This window comes from Grus americana, chromosome 31 (genome assembly GCF_028858705.1).
Source record: "Grus americana isolate bGruAme1 chromosome 31, bGruAme1.mat, whole genome shotgun sequence".
NCBI lineage: Eukaryota > Metazoa > Chordata > Aves > Gruiformes > Gruidae > Grus > Grus americana.
In genome coordinates this window covers 2566448-2586464 of record NC_072882.1, presented here as the reverse complement: position 1 = coordinate 2586464, position 20017 = coordinate 2566448, and the positions used below count along the sequence as shown (strand labels likewise).

Below are 20017 nucleotides of genomic sequence, written 5' to 3'. Positions count from 1 at the left end.
AGGCAGGTTGCATTTTTAAAAACCCCTCCGACAGAGTCTGTCAATCCAATTCCACCAGCGGCCAACACCTAGAGGGGCTGGAGACACTGAGGTGGTTCAAATTCTGCTTCTTTGCACCTGGTGATTCTCCCTAGATAAAAAAAGTTACAGCTGAGAAGCCCCCTCGGATGCTAGAGGTAAAAGCCAGGCCAAATGAGAACAGCCAAGTGTTAACATCGTCTACAAATGGCATGTGGTTTGGGCCGGTAATAAATGTAATGAGGCAGCTTAATGCATCTCCCTTTCTTAAGAGGGGAGGGTGCAGCGGTGGGCAGGGTGAGGGGACATCCACGGTAGAGGTGATCGAGTCAGCAGCTGCATCATGATTCTGTTTGGAATTTTTTTTTTTTTTCCACCAGTTTTGATCAGTTCTAGCATGCTTAAAAAAAACCGCTCCACAGGCATGCAGAAGGATCAGCTGCTAATGGCATCTTACCCTCATCCCCTCAAATCGGGACAACGCTCTTAAAGGCCTCAAAGCTCTTAGTGTCCTAAGGGACTTTATGGCACCTAGTTCCGAGTAGCCCAGGGCATTAGCTATAAGGCTGACTAAAGAGACCTACACAGAAAATAGAAAAAAAGAAAAAGAAAGAAAGAAAAAGAAAAAGAAAAAGAAAAAGAAAAAAAAAAAGAAAAGAAAAAAAAAAAAAGGTTCCAGACTGTTAGAATGAGTCCCCTAGCACTGATTGCCCAGCCCAGGCTGCCAGCCTGGGCGGCCCCATAGTAAATACCGAAGACATGACACCAGCTGCCTACTTCACTTGACTGAAACGACCTGGAAGGAAATAATGCGGTTGAGAAAGGCATAAGAAAAGAACATAGGGGAAAGATAAGTGAGAGAGAGGCAGAGACACACAGACGGAGAAGGGGTCTGTCGGAAGGAAGAGCCCAAACGATGACAAAAACCTTACCCTCGCCCTTTACTGTCTGCAGGATCCCAGCGGCTCCCATTAAATTTAAGCCAGACAAATTTTAAAGGTACCTATGAGAAAGAATACAGATAAATACACACACTGCACAAACTGCGCTCAACTTGCATAGCAAGCCACCGTGCTCGGGCTGAGCGGTGGCGCTTCATCCGTGGCCACGGCTTGCAGGGACGGGACGTGTGCCTGAGTTTGGCTTCTGCCAAAACCATTCTGAAAAACATCAACACTGACTCCATGCTGAGGCAGCCGATTCCAACTTGTACTGCCTGAAAACCCAAGGACGGCTTGTTTCCTCTGCTTGGAACACCCAGCTACTGTCGTGCACTTTTTTTTTTTTTTTTTGCCTGCTTGGCGTTGCAGCGACATTTGTGAGCACCGCTGAGGGAGGATGAGGATGGGTAAGCCCATTTTACAGATGGGCAAACTGAGGTGCAGAGCGATAGTGTGCTTGCTCGGGCTCGTACACCCAAACTACGTCACAGCTGGGGACAGGTTTCTTATATCCATTTTTCAACGCTAAACCTATTTTCTTTAGCAGCCTGGAATCAGATTCAGGGGCTACACTTGTGAATTACCAAATTTCCTTAAGCAGCGGTACTGAGGGCGGCTCAGGGTCCTGCAGGATTAAGCCCTGTATTACCAGAAGCCGGGGCCGTCTACTTTTTGACTTGGCACGTGCGTTTAGGGCAGGAGTCCATTCCCCACGCGAGCCAACGGAAAACTCTTTAGATTAGATCAGACCTGACTTGGCCGTATGTAAATAGTATCTACAGACACCATTTCACCAGCATCCCACTATCTTCCATTTTTGGCTAGTATCACATTACAGACACAGATAAGAAACGGATATGTCAACCTTTTTTAAGGAAAAAAAAAAAAAAAGACATCAATATACAGTAACAAATAATGGAAAAACATGAGACCTCCTCCTATAACAGGTGGGATTTTTGGCTTAATTCTCAGAATAGGGCACTTCCTATTTATCGTTCTTTAAAAAAAGGGATATTAAGATAATAATGTGAAATTAACTATGAGGACGATTCTTATTCAACACGCACTCCGGGGAAATTTCAGGACCAGATTTCAAATGCATGAACATGCAGTAAAACTTAGAGATTTCATCTTATTTTACTGTTTGTGCATGTGCTTCACGTTTTTTCTGTCCTCATATCTGCCCCAAAACAAGCGGCCACAGTATACGGCAACACAGCTCTCTGGTTTTTCCATGGGGCTTTTCTGATTTTAAAATTATGCTGATTAAAACCACGCCAGGGGTGTCCCAAAGGTTTACAACAAAGCCTTTGTGAAGCAAAATCAGCCTGCTCAGGACGGGACCAAGCCCACAGCAACACCGGTCCGTTAAAGCCCTGCTCCCAGATTTCAAAATACGGATGCGATTTTGGGGGTATGGGCTATAAGGTCCATATACAGAGAAATACAGCGGTTTCCCCCTAAATATAATACAGGGTATAGGCTTCACTAAATCCTCACTTTTAGAGCTTCTTCCCCCTGGGATAACGCCTCGCTCCCAAGCGGGACACTAACACAACGGCAATAAAACGACTAAAGGCTGGTTTAGCTTTCATGGGGTCTTTTCAGTGTTATTCTCTCGGGACACTCCGACAGAAGACACAGCAGGCACCGATGTCAGACAAAAGGAATTCCAGATTGACTGAAAAGCAGAAGCCTTCATTATTACCCAGAAAAAGGCTTTGTCTTCACAAATACACCCAGCAAGCTTTGGGAATCAGAGGAGGAGGGTTATTTGACAATGCTATCAAACCTGAAAAATAACATTCAAGAGCGTCGTTATGAGGCAAAGGCTTATTCTCTATTAGTTACAGCTGCCATCCTGACTTCACTCGAACCCCATCTATGTCACATTAGAAAACTTGTTTAAAAAAAAAAAAAACGTGATTTAACAGATACAGGACACGATGCATAGCTGAGATTTGGTCGAGTAATATCCTGGCATCTCAAATTCACATTTCAGATTTTTTTGTAGACAAAACAGTGCAACTCTCCTGTCTACGACACCAGTTGAAAAGAGAAATTTCTCCTAAGGCACTGGGAATTCAGTGCACTTGTTCACTCCCTGCAAGTATGTCACCTGACTGGGAAGTTCCTTATCTTTACTCCGCCAGCAGCCAGATACTCGGGAAGAAAATGAAACTTGTACCACATCTGTTAATTAAACTGTGCTTCGTTCCCAACAGCTGGAATTCAACTCACAACATGAGGCACAAGGACTGGGAATGCTATTTTTGTGCTCAGCTGCTGGTCACCTTTTTAATACAGGGCCCCAAAGAATTGTGTTTGCTGAAACGCTCTCCTCAAAGCAGCAGAGAAGAAGAGATGGTGTCTATTCCATGTTAGCACTTGGACTTCATCTTAAGGCAGTGAAAGAGATACAGGGTTATTTTCAGAAAAGAAGAGTTACTTCTTCAAGATGTGTGTTGAAAGGAAAGGTGTGAAGGGGATCAGAGAGGACTTTAAAAAAAAAAAAAAAAATTCATTTTCCCACAGGAAACGTAGACATCTTGAGTCACTTCTGCCCCTGAATTCCAAGCATAGTTCCTCCACCTACTCAGAAATATTTCCAGAGTGATAATGTCACTGAACAGCAACTTGGCATAACTGAATCATATTCAAAATGTTCCAAATGAGAAGCTTGGAAATTTTTTAATTTTTTTTTTTTTATACTCGCTCTTGGGGCACTCACTAAGGACACTGTTTCACAACTGGATGTGATGAAGCGTTTTAAAAGAATCCGAGCACTCGGGATTCTAGAGTTCCTTTTTTTGCAGTTCTTTGGACTTCAAGTCTTATTGAATTCCATAATTTCCTACCACTTTTGACAGCATAAATTCCATTTATTTTAAACGGCCTTGCTGTGCTTCAGAGCCAAATTTGCTGCTAACGCTTCTCTCTATTGTCTGTCTTGTTTGAATCCTCAAATTTATTCTCCCTACCAGGATGTTCTGCAGGGGAATTCCAGGACGAACGTGTGCTGAGCTGCCCAGACCGACCGTTTCCCTCATGCTATGATCTCTTATCAGCAAGCTGTCTTTGCTGTTGGATACGCTCCTGCTTTTTCTCTCCTGGGCATTAGATCTTTTTAACAGAAGGAGGATGATGTTGAACTTCATTTTGCATAATAAGCTTTCAAAGTACTCAGATTTTCACAGAGGTATGCGCCCAACGTTCAGAACAACAGACCTCATTAGGTGGTAGGATGGGAAGACTTTGCCTGCCTCGTCATCCCCCCGTCGTTAATAACGCAAGCAAATGATTACGGAAGGAGGGTGTCACCAAGGAATACCATGTCTGCACAAGTTCTCCCACTGTTAACACCTTCCAGTAGCTCAAACATGCAGGCAGGTCTCCTAGAAACAGTATTTTCAGTGGAGCAAAGGAGCCCAGGGCTGGAAAACCCTCCTTTGTCTCTGCAGGCTCAGTAGGACCTGCGGGGCAGAAATTCCACAGTTGCATAGGAAATGCTAGCAATGCTCAAAGGGCTCAAGGGTTTTATCTTCGGTTTGGAAACTTACAGAAATTCGGGATTGAATCCTCGTTAAATATATGATTCGGTTAGGATGCTCCTCGGGAGAAAACATTACCCCAGCATTCTTCTAACTAACATTTTTTTTTTCCAACCAGAAATAAGGAGGAGAGGATACATACAGCCACAATGAGGAAATCCAGCCAGCACCAGGCGTTAGTGAAGAACTTGACGAATCCATAAGCACACCATTTCAGCAACATCTCCAGGATGAAAATGTAAGTGAAGACCTTGTCCGCGTACTCCAGAATGGTCCGGATGGTTTTTCTCTGTTCTATGTAAATATCCTCAAAAGCCTGGGAAATAATCAGGTATTTGTATCATTATATCAGATTTATTCCATAGTTCAATGTTGTTATCCAGAAGTTTATTCAAACACTACTGAGATGAGTAGTGGAATTACATTTCTTATACAGTGCACCTTATCTGCTCTAGTAGTTGCAACACCAAACAAACAACAACAACAACAAACCTCAAAAAAAAACACCAAAAAAAAGGAAAGTCCTGAATAAATAACACAAAACTTCTCTGTCTTTTGGGGATCTGAGTGCAAGCCTTCATATCCAAATGTTCAGCAACTGGTATCACTAGAGTAACAGAGAGGCAGGTTTTTCTGCAGCTCAGCACATCCAAAAGGGCCGAGTTCGTCGGCAATTAGACTGTTAATTACTATGAATGAGAGCTGTGCGTGAAAAGAAAACCAGGCTGCTGCTGTGGGATACGAATTGTTGAGGACTTCCATCCTAAAACTCGTAATGCGTGCTTGAAGTTGTTTGTTGTATAACCCTGTCTACTAAATGCTCAGTGTACTGTGTGAAAAGAAACGAATATAGTGATTATTTGTGTCTATGTGACGCCACTAGGTCAAGAAGATCTGCAAAGACGGGAAAGTGAAGAAAGGCAAATATAATTGTTCTTGTTCAGTAATGTGAAAATGAGACATAGATAGAGGCTGGCTTTGTCCAAAATCCTCACGTTTCTAGTCAAGCTGTGATCAGAACCCGGATTTGCAGGTTTTTAGTCTTCATTCTTAATTTAAACTAAACAAAAATCATTAATAAAGGCTTTTGTACAGTACCCACCACAATGGAGCTGTGTTGTTTTCCAAGAATCATCGCAGCTTTCGTTTTCACCAAATTTCCTATACACAGCTTTCCCAGCGAAACGTCCCCTAGCTTAACACAACTGAGCTACACGTACTTCTGTATTTTACTCACCAGAGCACCACTGCTCAGTAGGATCATAAAGATGATGAAAGTCTCAAACCAGTTATGTTCCACAATCAGAAAACAAGTCTTCCTCAAGGTCCACCACGACTTCCCCAGCCCTTCCTCAATATTGACCTGACAACATTTACAGCGCTGCATACAACCTGGAATGGGGATAGTACACAAAGGAGTATGGGCCCAGATTTTTTTAGGTAACAGATGAGATAATGTAAGAACATAAAATTGTCATTGTCTAGAAGCAGTTTTGATACCGACAATATTAAACATGCTGAGTTGCAGTCAAAACTCTTGCTTTCTTGAGGATTTTATGATTACTTTTGCCACTTCTGTATCTGGGCACCTGAATTAACAGCAATTTGTGAGCAGATTAAGCTCGTTATATTTGGTGAGGTATCCATGCACTTGACAGAAGAGGAATGGAAAACTTGCTGACAAAATAACCTTGAACCATTTAAAATATCTTTGCCATGGGAATACCTGTAATGGATCCGTTGCTGAAAGACATTGAGGCCAGCGACAGAAGGGAAAAAAACTCGACCAGAAGACAGATTCTTCTGCTTTTAAGTACTCAAGGCATCAATTGTACAAAAGATCAACTTGCCCTACCTAAGGGTCATCTACATCCTTGCAATGGCAACCACATCTCTGGGGTCTTCACCTTGCAAATTCTTCTGAAGTAGTTCATCTGTGATGCAGGGTCCAAGGAAGGTCTCAAAATAAGCTGATAGCCAGCCCTGATCCAGACTGAGACCTAAGCTTAAGCTAAGCTTACAGTAGACAGGTCCCAGCAACAGCTTGGAGGCTTCTTCCAAACTCATAGTCACAGCTTACCTTCTGTGAAGCATGCATCTGGGTCCAGATACTCCTCCGGTGCCTCCACAGGGACTTCTTCCACTTCAGGCTTTATATCAATGGTGCTACCTTCAGAGGAGCTGGTATCATCAAGTTTCTTGAACACAAAATAAAACCCAAGCCAATCTAGAATTAGTTCCCAACAAACATCAAACTTCACGATGACTTCAGCAATTTGTTCACCCGATTTACTGTAATGAAAGTTGTTTCCTCACTTCACCTCATTCAAATCCTGACCCAGCTCACATCTCATGTTAACAGGACAGACAGCATTATTTACACTGTTATATATTACATATATTTATAAGCATTTGTGGCTCTCCATAGAGCAACTAGCACAAGAAACTTCTGTCTTGAGTGCAAAGACAACGTATATAATATAATCAGAAGTTTTGTGTGGGGACTATCTAGTTCTCCCTCCCAAGATGCTTCCAGGCCCTCACACAAGGGTCAAATGACTAGAAGGAATTTTTAGCATTTCACCCTACCTCTTTGCTGCCATCAGGATCTGTATCACTGCTGAAATCTTCTGTGTTGAGATTTTCAAAATCTGATTCGCCTACAGCAATAGGTACCCGGACAGTGAGATTGGGGTTATTGATGAAGGACATGTGATCTTCATCTATTATGTACTTCTCCACACTGCTCCCAATTCCACTCGTCGTGCCATTGCCATTCTTCTGATAATCAATGTCCCTGTTGATATCAGCCCCTGTATGGTTAGCGATGCAGTTCACCTTCCTGTCATACAATTCGTCCAAGGGTTTGACCTCATCTGCCTCTCTCTGCTTGAAATGAGCCTGCATGAACTCACGCACTTTTGCCTTGGTCCAAGCAATGCCCTTCTTGATGCGAATAACAGAAATCTGCAGGTTGTTCATCTCCCCATCATCATCTGTTGCTGCTAAGTTGTCTGCGCTGAAGGAGCTCAGTAGCAAGGCCAAGAACAGGTTCAGCACCTGAAGGAGAAGAGGTCATGCTTGGCAGAGCCGACACGCAAGGGTTATATTTCCAAAGCTGAACATGACTATTTAGCCACCCGAGCCCAGCTGATGTTCACAGGGGCTGCAGAGCCAAGTCTCCAAACACCACACCGAGAACCAGCTCTGGTGTCCCACAGACCTGTCGAGGTACCCCGGAGTCAAGGAAGCAGACACTGATCCTGCAACGCGTTCCATGAACGGGGGAGCCCTGTGCAGCACACACCTCCGCTGGGTCACGGGGGTTCGGTGAAGGTTAAAGGGTCCCCGACATAGAGCCCCTTGCAGGATCCAGACTGCAGGTGTCAGAGGCGGGGATTTAAGCAGCAGCCATCCAAGGGATTTAAATTCAGTGTTGCTGGTTTAGTCCCACCTCTGGCTCAAAGGAAATGGGCCAACTCTAGGCATTTTGAGCGGTCACTCCCAGCAATATTTCCTTGCCCGCATCTAGTGATAGTCCCCAAGACTTATTTTGTCAAAATCCCTTGGCGAGACAAGTCCTCTCAGAGAGAGCTCACAACACTGCTTTTAAGATACACAAGTGTTTACACTACGTCACTCTTGCCTACATTTTCCTCCATAGACTCTTCTTCACAAAATTTAAGACCAGAAGGAAATATCATGATCTAGTCTAACCTCCCACACAACAGGCCGTGCAACTTCACCAGCCAATTCTTGCACACAACTATACCTCATGATTGAGCTAGTGGGCAGATTTTAGAAGAAACTTCCAACCTGATCTTAACACTTCAGGACCTTCCCCTCTGCACCAAATTATTTCCTTTCCTGGCATTTGAAAAGCCGGGTTTTGCTTCTTTTAAGTTTCTTTTACCCCCCTCAGGCAAGGTGTGGGTCTGTCCCCTTTGACCGAGGGTTTTGTTCCTCCAGCTTTTGTTGCAAAGGGCTTGGGTGCTTTATTCGTGGGCAACTGTTTGAGGTCCTCATCAATCAAAGCGCATCCTTAATATTGTGCTACCAAAGTCAACAGGACTGTTCATATATCAAAGGCCATGAAGGGCCCCAAGAGACTCACAAAGTCATTATTCCCTAGTCCTGTGGTCTCCCCATGTTCTACCCCACCCAGAGGTAACCAGTAAAGACCATCAGTAACCATTTACTGACCACTAAATTTCCGATGACCATGACCATCATGAAGACAATCAAGCACATGGCCTGTCCTGCTACTTCCATACAATCCCACATGGTCTCAATCCATTCCCCACACAACACACGGAAGACAATAAGGAAGGAGTGGAAGAAATCGTTCATGTGCCAGCGGGGTAGCTCACACTCCGGATTGATCTTGCAGACGCACTCCTTGTAGCTTTTGCCGAAGAGCTGCATGCCCACCACAGCAAAGATGAACACGATGATGGCTAGCACCAAGGTCAAGTTCCCCAAAGCACCCACTGAGTTACCGATGATTTTTATCAGCATGTTCAGAGTGGGCCAGGACTTGGCCAGTTTGAAGACTCTCAGCTACAAAAAAAACCAAAACCAAAACCAAAGCCAAAACAAAACAGAAAAATGACACTTAATTTAATTTCATCTTAAACAAAGAGGAAAATCAGGCAGAACTTCCTAAATAGTAACCATTTTGTATTTTATATAAACATAAGCTTAAGTTCTCTTTGAATTTGGCCTCCTGTATTTTGTACTTAGTTATTCCCCACGTGGTGATCTCCCTTTACAAAGGGAGCTCCTACCTTGCTTTGCAAACTTTGCAACATTAAGGAAGTCAGGAGACTTATTTGAAGGGTGTGTGGAAAAAAAAATCTACTTTTTCTCTCCTGAATGCTTCTCATCTTCCCCTGGAAAAAAGGACTTGTTCTCCTGGCATATCCAGAACACACAAAGTTTGATTTCCAGAGAATCTCATTTGGAGACAGACTTTCTGAAGTTGGCTATAAGTGGGAGCTTCCGAGTACTGAGTTCCCTGCAAAATCCAATCTCCGTTGTGGCTCTCTGCGCCCAAAAACCTAACCTTGAGGTTTTCATAATTTAATTTTCAAAAGCTTAACCACTGACAGCATGAGAAGGCTGTAGGTATTCAGCACTTTTATTATGCTGTAACCTACCAAATTTGACCACATGAAATAAGAGGCACATTCTAACACGGTCCATCTCCATCTATATTAAGCACTCCACACCAAGATACCTCCCAAGTCATCCTTCACTGCCTAAATGCAACGAGCTGTTGCTCAGATCTCATAACCAGCAGTTGTGAAGTAAGAAGAGATCACAAAAATGACACTGCTCCATCTCTGTTCTCCCCAAACCCAGAAAAAAGTGGGGTTTGCCTTTGCTCACGTAAAAAGCTTTCTAGCAGCTCCAAGATAGTAACATTCAAAAAGAACTGGAATATGGAATACCAATCGGAAAGATCGCAGCACAGAAAGTCCTTCCACATCTGCTAGACTCAATTCCATTAAGCTGAGGGAGACAATAAATCCATCAAAGATGTTCCAGCCTTCTTGGAAATAATAGTAGGGATCCATGGCGATGAGCTTCAGGAACATTTCTGCTGTGAAAATTCCAGTGAAAACCTGGATTGGCGAGGAGAGAGACAGACAAAGAACAGGCAAAGATTTGCTTTTGTTCATTTTTTGATCTTCAGGCTAAATATGAAACAATGCAATTTATCACAACGATTCAAACATGAAGTCTATGCAATGCCATGTGCGTGTCTGCCAGAGCCTTTTCTCCCCTGATGCAGCGCAAATATCATTGACCTCCTCAGCCATCCCAGGAATTAACAGATGGAGTTTTAAGTAGTAACAAACTCTGATGAGAGAGGTGCACCCTTAGTGGCCACCGACCGCGGTGAGGGCAAGCTCATGCTGCTCAGTGTCTTCTGCTGTCTGGAACAGCAGTTCTGTCAGTCCGAGTCTACATTAACAAGCAACGTATCCCAGTAGGAGCGGACTGTAAGGAATATTTACCAACACTATCTTACCAGATTTCCTACGGAGAGCACGTGTTCAAACTCTGGGGTCATAGGATGGTGCTCCATCGCCATGAACAAAGTGTTCAGCACAATACAGATGGTGATGGCCAAATCAACAAAAGGATCCATGACAATTAAGTTCACTATCTCCTTCAGCTTCATCCAGTACGGGTGGCATTCCCAGATCAAGAACGTGTTGGCAAATTTGTACCAGCAAGGGGGACACTTCCTCTGGGACTCCTCCAGCTCTACAGTTACAAAACAAACCAGCAACAGAGTTCAGTCTTCACCTCTACGGCTGCTGGGTCTGTCTGACACTCAGCACGGCTAAAATGCTGCCTGATCTTGGTCACAAACCCCTCTCGTGCCTCCCTGCTCGCACAACAGTTCAATGTTCTTGGGCCGATGATATATTTTGCCGTGTGTACATACAACATGAAACCAAAAGAACTCCAGGATGCTTGGCAATAGCTTAAGACAAAGAGTTACTAAGCCGTGACCCTTACGACCGTGGCCGAGCATGCAGATCGCCATGAAGAAGAGTCAGGTCAAGTCTTCGTACTGAGCTTCACTGACTTCTCCTTCGTCCCTACGCAAGAGCCACATCACACCTGCACAAGGTTACTGGGAAGTGCAGTTCTAAACCTGTGCAACAGCACCGCGTGGATCTTATCGTTCAATCCAAATGATTTTAAATGAAGGGATATATTTAACTCGGAACCGATCGAGGTAAACCGGTTTAAATCAAAGTTACAGATTCTAAACTGTCTTTGGTGCCAGTTTTTAAATAACTTAAATGAGTTCTGTGCTGAATGCAGACACGGTCTAAAAGAGGAAATATATGACATAATGCTGCAAAGGAATAACCTGATTAAGACTAACCACATCCATTTACAGAAACCAAAGATGATGCTGTGTCCATTTTTTTTTTTTACACTGGCTTATTTTAAGTGCTTAAGGGGGGAAAAATAAAAATCAGGAATTTCCCCCCCTCTATTCTTTGACTTGCAATGGTTCCGTTCAGGCTATACAGCTGTTCATGCTGAAGTTTTCTTTTTTTATGGGTAGGGAAAGGACCACTGCACTCTCTTCCTCATTGGTTCTCTGGTTGCTTAGTATTTAGTTGCCTTGGAATTTCTAAAGTTAAAAAAGAGGACCGTAGCACTGTAGCCTGTAGGCGTTTGCGCAGGAGGGAAGCAGCAGCAGAACCCTGCTCTGTTTCTAAGTATATTTAGTTTTCATACAATTTTATTGCAGGAGACAGCAGGAATTTGAGATCATCAACCTCATATGGCTGCTGTTCAGAAATTCTTGCTGGCTCCCGCATAACATATTTGGAAATCTCATCTCCGTGTGCTGTCCGTTTCAGAATTTCCGTCATGCAGAAGTCCCTTTCTCTTTTGACAGCTGTCACATTTCAGCTCTTAGTGCAGCTCAAATCTTCTTCTCCCACGGACTGTGAGCAAAGGAGGGTCTCTCCAGGCCTTGGGAGGTGGCAGAAGACAGAACACCTGCATCAGACATTGTCTTAGCCCTATAATCTCCACACTGCAGATTCATTATTGTAAAATAACAACTTTTTGTTGTCTTTATCTCTGTATCTATATAAATCAGATGCAAAACCAAGTAAAATAAAGCCTAATAAATGCTTCTGTATCAATAACGACTCAAAAGAAGCAGGTTTATGCAAAACCAATGCATGAATATGTACTACCCGAAAGCAGGGATAGCTAAATCCTGTACATCTGAAGGGCACGCACGTCTGTCGGGTACCCAAGGCTCAAAACCGATCTCTGCTCTGCAGCACTTGCCCAACAGACGGGCGCTGACCTGAGCCCGTCCTCCCCACACTACACCCCTCACCCAGCTACCGCCCTAATCCCCTAAACCACTACGAAGCCGTCTCATGAAGTTTAACGTTACCAGTTGGCATCCTCTTGGGCAAACTGAGCAGACACATGTGTCCGTACCCGTATTTCGGGACGAGTCACACCTCCGGCCACGCAGAGGGACAGCCAGCATGGGCCAGCACGGCTCCGGCACAAGGAACCCAGGGCAGATGTGGCGTGAGGAACTATCCTCTAACTGCCAGGTGGATGGGTCCTCTGTCTTCCTACAGCACACCACGAGAGGGCAATCCATACCTACTGAAAAATACCAACGACACGCCTTCAAACCATACCTACCCTCAACAAGGGTATTTGTTAACCCGGTCATCACACTGTTGGTTCGGTCCTTTCTTCCGTAGGATGCGTTCACCTGATCCATCGAGACCAAGAGTGACCCACCAGGTTTCTTTCGAATTTCGATTTCAGTGGTACCCTGCAAAATCCATATGATGATTAATAGAAACTCTTTGTCTTCCCGGTATTTTACATCCTCTCAGTCTAGAAATATGGCATGTATGCCCAAGAGAGAAAAACATCTTCGTTCCTGCTATCCTTCTCACTTTCCTTCGTTATGTAAGTGGTCAAACCAAAACTCAAGCCCTCATTTCTGCTAGCACCAGTGCTTTGCAGCCTTAGACAAATTAAGGACTATATTGTAAAGAACATTTCTAACGAAGATTGCTGTAGTACAAAGTAATTTACACTCTGTACTTCCACTAATCAGCACAGACAGGCAGCGACTCTTTTAACCAGGGCACTTTTTGCAACACGTCTGGGCAGAGTACGAACTCCACCCCAGCTCATCTGAGCCGCTCAAATCAATTCCGTTTAGGAACCAGGCATTTGACGGTATCAACATTTATTTCAAAGTCTGTATCTGAAAACTAGGATAAAAGAAACTCGGCCACATCACTGTCCAAGAACTAACAGGGATTTCCCCCACTCTCGCCCACGATGAAGCTGATTTCCTAACACAACGGGACCATGAAACCACGTCTCAATTTCGCCCGTGGGTAGGATCACCTTGCTCCCCTCACGTCGAAGCGCTCGCACCGCGAAAGGCACCTCACAGTTTCCCTCCTGAGACTGCTCTGGAAACACCACTCTCTGTTTAGGCACAGACAACCTTACGTCCTAACAGATAACTGGGGGTTTTCCCCATTACAGGAATTTGCTGCTGTCTGCGAACCAAGGTCTCTGCACAGCCCATGCAGCTCTCCCACCATGACAATTAATTACTTGTTGCATGTTGATGTCTCTCTACACATACAGTTAGCAAAATAACTGCTAAGTAATACTTTCTCTTTTACGCATGCATCATGCGGATTACAATTCCTACCACATTCATGCTGTGTTAGAAAGAGAATTAAATACTGAAGCAAAACATTGTATTAACATGCTAACTCGGGAAGAAAAAAAAAATCAGGTAGCGACTAATGCTTAACGTAACTAATTAAGGTCAAATAGGTTGCAAGAATTGAAATAACTAAAAAAAAATAGCTTGGAATTCATAGGCACGGTAACCAGACTTTTTGCAGATTTAGGCATCTCAAATGATGTTGGTTTAATCTTATCCAGATTCCTTTATGCCCCACTAATATTCTATTTTTTGAGCTCCTGCATTCTGAAATATTGATCCACTGAAAATGTTAGTCAATACCAATTCAGTCAACTAATTACAAAAAGTCACACTCAAAAATTAAATGAAATTATTTTTTAAAATCCTCACTTTAGTAACAGCTTCCCTTGCAAAATTTAGTGAGGGCTAAAAGACTGTTTGTTCTTCCATTTAAATCCCCAAATATTTGATCTTATTGTGGAGAACATCTGCAAGAAACTTCGGTTGGTTCCCCCGTTCCCATGCTGTAAATAGCTCCTCCGAAACTGCCCCAAGGACTTCTACTATTATTAATCCTTTAATTAAGGACTCAATTCCAAGCCTTTTTTTCCCAGGAAGCCGGGGGAGGAGGTGGGTCACTGAGTCTGAGAAGGAAAGAAAGGGGAGGTTGAAGCACAAGGTGTTCAATCCAACACAGACTTTATCATCTGCGGACAGACAGACCGACTCTCATTCCGCCAGGGTGTCTGGTTCACTCGAAGGGCGGCATTCAGGAGAGAGGAAGAGGACGGACCGCCATGCCTATGCTATCTACTCATTGACTTCCTTACACTGTCATCAGTAGCTGCCTTATCTATTTTCACCTCAGGCAGAAGGCGTCCCCCAGGCATGCTGGAAGGTGGGCCACCGATGAGGGACACCACGCCGTTACAATCCACCGTGCTGTTCCTCTTCACATTTCGCCGGAGGTTGGGGAAAATCCGTGAGGACCGGCTGCCTTGGCTGTAGCCGCTGTAGCCGCTGTAGCTGCTCCTTCGGTCGCGACCACGGATGGGGATGAAGAGGGAGTCCCTCCTGCCTTCGCTTTCCTCCACTGTGCTGTGCTCGTCATCAGCAAACTCGTTCTCCGAACCCGGGTCACGAAATCGCCCTTTGTAGCTGAAGATGCTGCTCTTGCTATTGTGTCGGGAGAGAAAAGGGGAGCCTGGGATACTGAGGAGAGACTAGGAGGGAGAAAAGAAAGAATGACAACAGCGTGAATAGTACGGAAAGAAAGCACTGCAGTGCCGTCAAGTGCTGCTAAAGTGGTTTCGCTCCCTCTCCAGGTCTACACGAACCATCACCTCTTCGTCGTCAGCCGTACCTAAGAAGCTGTTCACCCTTGGCTGGCTGAGCTACCTTGGTGAAGACGTTACCTGGTTGGATTCACTACTCTCAGGAACGGTTTATGCCAGGGTAAGTGTGCGCAAGGGCTGTAAACTTGGGCCATAAGCGTCCTCCTGGTCCCCTGCAAGTTTAAGACGGTGGGCAGATTCCTTTGACATGCTAATCAGGATCTAAACTAGAATATTATCCTGACTATAAGCAAGCATAAACATTAGCGAAGGAAATTAAAACTACCTGGTTCATGATGGAAAATTTCCTTCCTAGCCTGTTATCTGGTAGCCTGAATGCCTTCCTCCTCATGCCGTCCTCAGATTCAGACTTGAACACCTTTTCATTGTCGCACTTCTCCTCTCCTTCTGACAGTTCTTTGTCCTTCCGTTTTTTCCTCCTGTTTCGACGCTCCTTGGCACTCTTGGAACTGAGTTTGGAAATCTCTGAAGAGCTCCGAGACATCCTCCCCCCGCCATCGTCCTCCACAGCATCTTCAGAGACTGTCCCTGCTGAAGTGACCATAGCAGCGGCCTGAGGGTGAAGGCAAGAGAATGGAAAAATAAGTCAGATCTTACCAGGATTAATGCTCCATTTTCTGCTTTAAGAAAGAGTGTGGCTCCATGCATATAAGCGCAAATCTTGGGGACAGGACCGAGATTTTTACTCTTTCTCTTAGAAGAAACTTGCAGCCAGGACTTGTAAGAATTTTTACAGTCTACTTTTGCAGGTAGTAAAATCTCTCTCAGTCCCTCCGCTCTGTTCATAAGCATTTGATAAAGGACCAACAATGACGTACTTGTCTGTCTGGCAAAGACATTCCCACACGTAACTAGAAACTCTGGGAACAGTTAAAAATTCCTTAATGGAAAGCAGTTTTCCAACGCAAAATAATCACAGCAAGCTTTCATACAATCCAGGAAAAACCAGCCGCGGCAGGGAAGAGATAATGCACAATGTTGACCCCAGTCAACAGCGGACGTGACGCCGGGGAAAGGCAGCCATAGCACTGCTGCGTTCTTTTATTATACGTCACTGCTCTGTAATAACAGGCAAATAAATCTTAAAATACGCAAATGCATCAAAAAACATACAACCGAAACACTCACCTGCGCTTCTTCCTGCTGCTTTTTCAATTGTTCTAACATGGCCTTAAACTCTGCCTCTTTCTGCTCTGCCTCCTCCAGCGTGGCCTGGTTCTGCTCTTCGTAAGCCATAGCGACCACAGCCAAAATTAGGTTAACCAGATAGAACGATCCCACAAAGATCACCAAGACAAAGAAAATCATGTAGGTTTTTCCTGCTGCTCGTAAGGTCTGGACATAGAAGAGCATGGTAGAGGGAAGAGAAAAGGAAAGGGGAAAGCAATTTCAGAGTAACACCTGATGCGTGACCTGATCCCAAGTTTCTTGACCTGAAAGCTTCTAAGAAAATATAGCGGTGCTGAATATTTAACGTCTCAGCGCTTCCACTGCAAAGCACTAAAGCACCGCACGTGCATTAGGCATAAACACAAAAGGTGACATCCCTCTTCTTCTCTTATAGGAACATCCGACGGATGCAAACTGAAAAGGATTCAGAAGTACAGCGTGAAAGTCAATGCTTAGACTCCCTTGAAACAAAACAAAGTAGAAGAAAAGCCATTTCAGCAAGGTCCCCAAACTGTCCTCGGGTTACAAGGAAACACTCTGCCCTCCAAAGTGCCTCAGCACCTTCTGTGAGCAGAGCCGAACTGCACAGAACCTTCTGCAGCACGCGGTCAGGTTCCTCCAGAATTAATTCACGGTTCCTTTGCTGTTCCATATGCAGGCTGAGGACCTAAAAAGGACAACACCCGCTTACAGGTAACGTCCTCTTCCTCCTCAACACACGGTATCTCATTGTGCAGCTTTACTCGCAGTTACTCTTTCAGATAGGAGGAATAAAATAAAGCTCGGCACATTTTCCCTTCCTGTACTGTCCCCAAATTCTCATCGCGTATAACACCGAGGCAAAGCGCTTACTTACTAATTGATACAAGTTTTCCCAAAAGTCCTGAGTCATAAGGCGAAATAAAGCCAGAAAAGCCCAGCTGAAAGTGTCAAAGCTTGTGTAACCATAGTTCGGGTTCCGTCCTGCTTTCATGCACGTGTAACCCTCCGGACATTGACTGTGAAGAAGACGACAGCCATTTCAGGGCACCAAGGCAGTCACAGGGAGAGAGCAAGTTGACAACATGCACGTTCTCCATGCTTACGGAGATTTTCACAACCCTCGTAACAAATGGCATGCATTTTGCTTTCCGTGTCAGGTAAGAACAGCAGACAAGGAGACTGACAGACAGGATTTCAGGTTTTATCTTTATCCTATGGAAACAAGATGCGGCAACGTGAGGCTTTTCACCCAACGTGAGCCGAAAGGACTGGCTTTTGCCACGTCTTTAGAGCTGAAGGACTGGGTGGAAAACCAATTGGAGGAAAAGTTTCCATTTCTGAACCTCCATCCCCTACTTCTCTGATGATTCTTAGGATCGGATTCAGAGGGAAATAATGCCACTAGTAATCATTAGACCTCCTGAGATGACGTGAAAAATGTCAGCCTACATTATATTAGTCAAACAGACAGTAACAATGGATTAATAATTAGATTAAGAAACGTGAAACCTTTTACATGTGAAATACAGCCAGAACCAACAAAGGAAGCAACAGGAAATATTCCAAAAGTTTTGCCATCGTTAGCCAACATCAATGGTAATTAGAGTCTCTACTTTTAATAAAGCTCAACACTCACCCTGCATCTGAGCTGTTACCACAGAGCAAAGGATCAGGGGCGCCGGGAATTATGTAAAAATTTGCTGAAGAAGATGAAAAAGAGGATATTACATGCACACACATATGGAGTTACAGGATTTAACATGCTACAGCACTACAAAAACCTTCACCGAAGAGCCCTCTAGATCCCCTACTGATAAATTCATCAGTAAACTAACTCAGCTTTAAATAACGTTAGCCCCACTAACTGCGCCCGAGATTAACCACCTTTCTGGAAGTCAGTATAGCATTCCGAATAAAGATTTAAAACTAGCTGACTGCACAGTAGAGAAGCTCAAAGTGAGAACAGAGGAAGAAATTAAGTTACAAAAACTTGGAGGCTGGTTCCTTGATCATCCACAGCATCAGTTACAGCTCTGAAATCCTGCCAGCGTGGAAGGATGCTGCGAAGCAGAGACAGGTACCAACGACTTCACGTGCGTTCTCTGAAGAACTCAGCAAAACTAAGTGAAGGACCTGACATTCAGCCCAGGGATTTAAACGGGCAGTTACTTCCCATTTACCATATTTAAAGAGTTTTCAATTGGAAACAAGACAGGTAAAAAAAAAAAAAAAAGCCTTGTTGACAAAGTCTTCGTTTAGCTAAAAGAGCACAGCCAAGACCTTCTAAAAAGATGAAGCCAACTAGAAACACCTCAACAAGGCCAGGTTTCTAAAAACTGAAAAAAAGCTGAGCAAGGGGTTTTTCCTGCGCAAAGCTGGACGCACCACATTATAAGCCACGTCGGAAATCCTGCTCAGCAGCATTGAGTCAAATAAGAAGGTTTTAGGGAGTCTCACTGCAGAAATACCTACACATATTGTTGGTGTATTCCTCCCAGTCAAAGCCCCTAGAGCCGTTATCCAGGAAAGTCTCGTTCACATTAATTGGCCATATCACACACTTGTTCCTTAAATTGCCCATAAACAGCTGCAACCCGATCAGAGCAAAGACACTGAGACAAAACACTGTCAAGATCATTACATCCGACAGCTTCTTCACAGACTGAATTAGGGCACCCACAATGGTCTTCAAGCCTGCAGAGGAGAAAACAAGACTAGAAATCACTCCTGTAGAATGAAAAGACATTGAAAATTCAAATACATACAGTACCTTACAACCGCTATATGGTGGCGAAAGATTGTTGCTGTAACATGGTTCCTGGGAACCACCACTCACATTCAGGTTTTTCCCACAGTGCGATAAAGGTGAGGAGTGAACCAAGCTCACCGGTTTCGGTGATGAACTAGCAATAGTTAGAACAAACCGAAATACCAGCCCTGAGAATCTCTGAGCCTTGCAGCACAGGATGCAAAGCGTACTCGGGAGTCGTTGCCGTCAAAGCAGGCTTGGTCTAAACAAAGATGTTAAATTAGGATACGCTGCTACAAACCTCTCCATGGACACACGTAGTTGTGTTTAAGCCTGGCTTATTGGCACAAACCACAACAACGTGCAAAGATCAAATACCTTTTGATCTTAAGTTTCTACTGCTCAACTAAACTGTTTGAGCACTTCCCCTTTCCTTGCGGGGGCTGAATCTTTTGCTTAGATCATGGGGTTTGTTACGGGTAGGGCAGGATTTCATCCAGAGTGCTGGCTCTTCGGGTTTTACCAAGGCCGTCGGGATCACTAATAGGCAAGGCTCAGTAATAAAAGTAAGCTCAGGCGTAAGCCAAGAATCCTGCCGGTTTTCCAAACCAGTCTGGTCTGTAAGAGGAGCTGGGGGAAGAACGCAGCACTAACGCTTTCAGGAGACAGATCTCAACCAGCAAGAATTTTAGAGGCAGAGACGATACAGTATTGGGGCCCTTTAATCAGCCTTTCTGATGTGAAGTAGGATGATCTCGCATTTATAAATGAGTAGTGAAGGAGGCTGAAGGGAGAAAGGAGGGAAAAAAAAAATAATAAAAAAAATAATTCGGGGCGAGTCAGATCCAAGTCTCTGCTGGGGCCCCGTGAGCATTCTGTGATAAACCTCTGACAAGAAACCTTTCTATACCAACAGAGGTTTGATCCCTATCAGGAACATAAAGATTCAAAAATAAAATAACAAAAAGGAATTCTTATGGAGGAATAATTTTTTA

At 44.2% G+C, this 20017-nt stretch overlaps 1 protein-coding gene across 10 annotated transcripts in view; it reads right to left on the bottom strand.

Moving 5' to 3' along the window:
* The window catches only part of SCN8A (sodium voltage-gated channel alpha subunit 8), a 71114-nt gene that overhangs the window by 14285 nt on the left and 36812 nt on the right, over positions 1-20017 (bottom strand). For all 10 annotated transcript variants that reach the window (XM_054806860.1, XM_054806861.1, XM_054806859.1 and 7 more), the window contains 15 exons: positions 18746-18967; positions 17910-17973; positions 17148-17289; positions 16250-16456; positions 15387-15674; positions 14630-14989; positions 12725-12860; positions 10548-10786; positions 9964-10137; positions 8714-9070; positions 7100-7570; positions 6591-6708; positions 5748-5902; positions 4653-4826; positions 476-598 (listed from right to left, as the gene is read on the bottom strand). In XM_054806860.1, the coding sequence (XP_054662835.1) occupies positions 476-598; positions 4653-4826; positions 5748-5902; positions 6591-6708; positions 7100-7570; positions 8714-9070; positions 9964-10137; positions 10548-10786; positions 12725-12860; positions 14630-14989; positions 15387-15674; positions 16250-16456; positions 17148-17289; positions 17910-17973; positions 18746-18967 (3230 nt within the window). The remainder of the gene's footprint in view (positions 1-475; positions 599-4652; positions 4827-5747; positions 5903-6590; positions 6709-7099; positions 7571-8713; positions 9071-9963; positions 10138-10547; positions 10787-12724; positions 12861-14629; positions 14990-15386; positions 15675-16249; positions 16457-17147; positions 17290-17909; positions 17974-18745; positions 18968-20017) is intronic.